This window comes from Tasmannia lanceolata, unplaced genomic scaffold (assembly GCF_043159265.1).
Source record: "Tasmannia lanceolata isolate RefF3 unplaced genomic scaffold, GAP_Taslan_0.1 ptg000018l, whole genome shotgun sequence".
Lineage (NCBI taxonomy): Eukaryota > Viridiplantae > Streptophyta > Magnoliopsida > Canellales > Winteraceae > Tasmannia > Tasmannia lanceolata.
The window spans coordinates 26853895-26855602 of NW_027518695.1; the positions used below are offsets into that span (position 1 = coordinate 26853895).

Here is a 1708-nt window from a genome sequence, read left to right on the forward strand (position 1 = left end):
GAAAAGGGGACGAATATATCATTTTTCTTAGGGCCCATTTGTTAACATTACCACCCCCTACAATCCACCTCAACCTGGTAGTCTGAGATTAGCAGTTATTGAAGATCTGAAATATTTTTTTGTGGTTATATTTGGTCATCCATGATCTTTGTAAATCTGAAATGTTTTTCTATATATTTTAAGGGGTGCTAGAATAAAGAAAACCCACAAGATGCAATGTAGAGGGCTCAATTCTTACATGATCGGCCAAAATTAATTGTCAATATCCAAAATGAACCATGATTGTTCTCCTCAACTGCTGTTAATTAAAAAAACAAATTTAGAATAGAAATCTCAATGCTTTCAATTAAGAAAGAAGGTTTCTCTTGATTCTGCCTGTGCACCATGAAAAAATTGAAATACCGAAAAGGAAACTAAAGTCCGAAAATGAAGAATTATTTACATTGATATTGAGCATTTTTCTGTTCCATTGGATTCTCACACGAACAAGAAACTATTAAAAATCAAACAACATGAATTTGTAGAAACACTTCAATGAAAAGAAGTAAAAAAACCCATCAAAAGCAGAGAATTCTCCCCCTTTTGCATGTGCCTATTTGGGTTGCTAACCTATAAACTCAGTTCTCCTCTTGCCCACAGCATAGCTTCTACTCCTTGGATAAAACACATCTGATTTTGCCTTCAAATCCTCTTGAAAATTACAAGGCATATCTTCATCAATCCTCCCAATCGCCACGCTAAAACTCTTCGGTAGACCGTTGGATCTCGACGTGGCCTTAAGATTCTGAACCTTTTCTCTCATACTTTTTTGAGAGACCATCCTCATAACCTCTCGAAGATCATCATCATCAGTTGATGCTCTAGATGAATTAGTACTGAAACTTTTGGGTAAGCTAGAGGCCATCATCGGGCCCGCGGCCGCCCCTCCGTAGTTAACGCTACCGGAGCATTTGATCATGCTCCTAACATAGAAATCTCTTGCTCTACATAGGGCTCTTGCTGGTGCTTTCATGTAATGGGTAAATTTGTTTGGGGAGTTTGTTTTGATTCCCATGATCGGTCAAAGAAGAACAAGAATAAGAACAGTAACAAGAAGAACAAAAACCAGAGAGAGAAAGAGAGATTGGGATTGGTTTGGGAATATGAAGGGTAATTTATAGTGTTATTCAACGACCTACAAATCAAGGGGACAATACATGAGGACTTTTCTATGTGCGATATCCTGATAAGACCGGCTGAAGGTGGCTGGCGGTTTTTTAAAATGTTGATGACCGACGGGGAATGCGAAAATGGCTCACTTCTCCTCGTCAATTCCTCGGTCATACATGTATTTTCTACCCCTGATGAAAGTATACATCATTCTCTTCTTTTCTTTTTTTTAATGGTCGAATGTACATTATTCTCTTCAGGGACTACGGAAATCCTTTCCATAAAAAATGAGAAATGTTATCAGCACTACTGTATTTTGATGAGGGCACTCTCACTTTACTAAAAGTACCAGATGGCGGTCACCATAGGATGATCCAAACCGTCCATTAGATGGACCGCAGCCTAAATATGTTGTGCCCAAAAAAATATTTCCATGGGTGGATCCTAACCCTCCGATCTATAGAGGGGAGGATTAGGATCAACCTATGGAAATGATTTTTTAGGCACAACCTATTTAGGCTGTGGTCCATCTAATGGACGGTTTGGATCATCCTATGGT

At 38.7% G+C, this 1708-nt stretch overlaps 1 protein-coding gene across 1 annotated transcript; it reads right to left on the minus strand.

Annotated features, from left to right (window-relative positions):
- Window positions 1-604: 604 nt before the first annotated feature.
- LOC143850235 (uncharacterized) lies at window positions 605-1054 on the minus strand. The gene has a single exon (XM_077359502.1). It carries the CDS (start codon window positions 1052-1054, stop codon window positions 605-607), a length of 450 nt encoding a protein of 149 aa, XP_077215617.1.
- Between the last annotated feature and the right edge of the window lie 654 nt (window positions 1055-1708).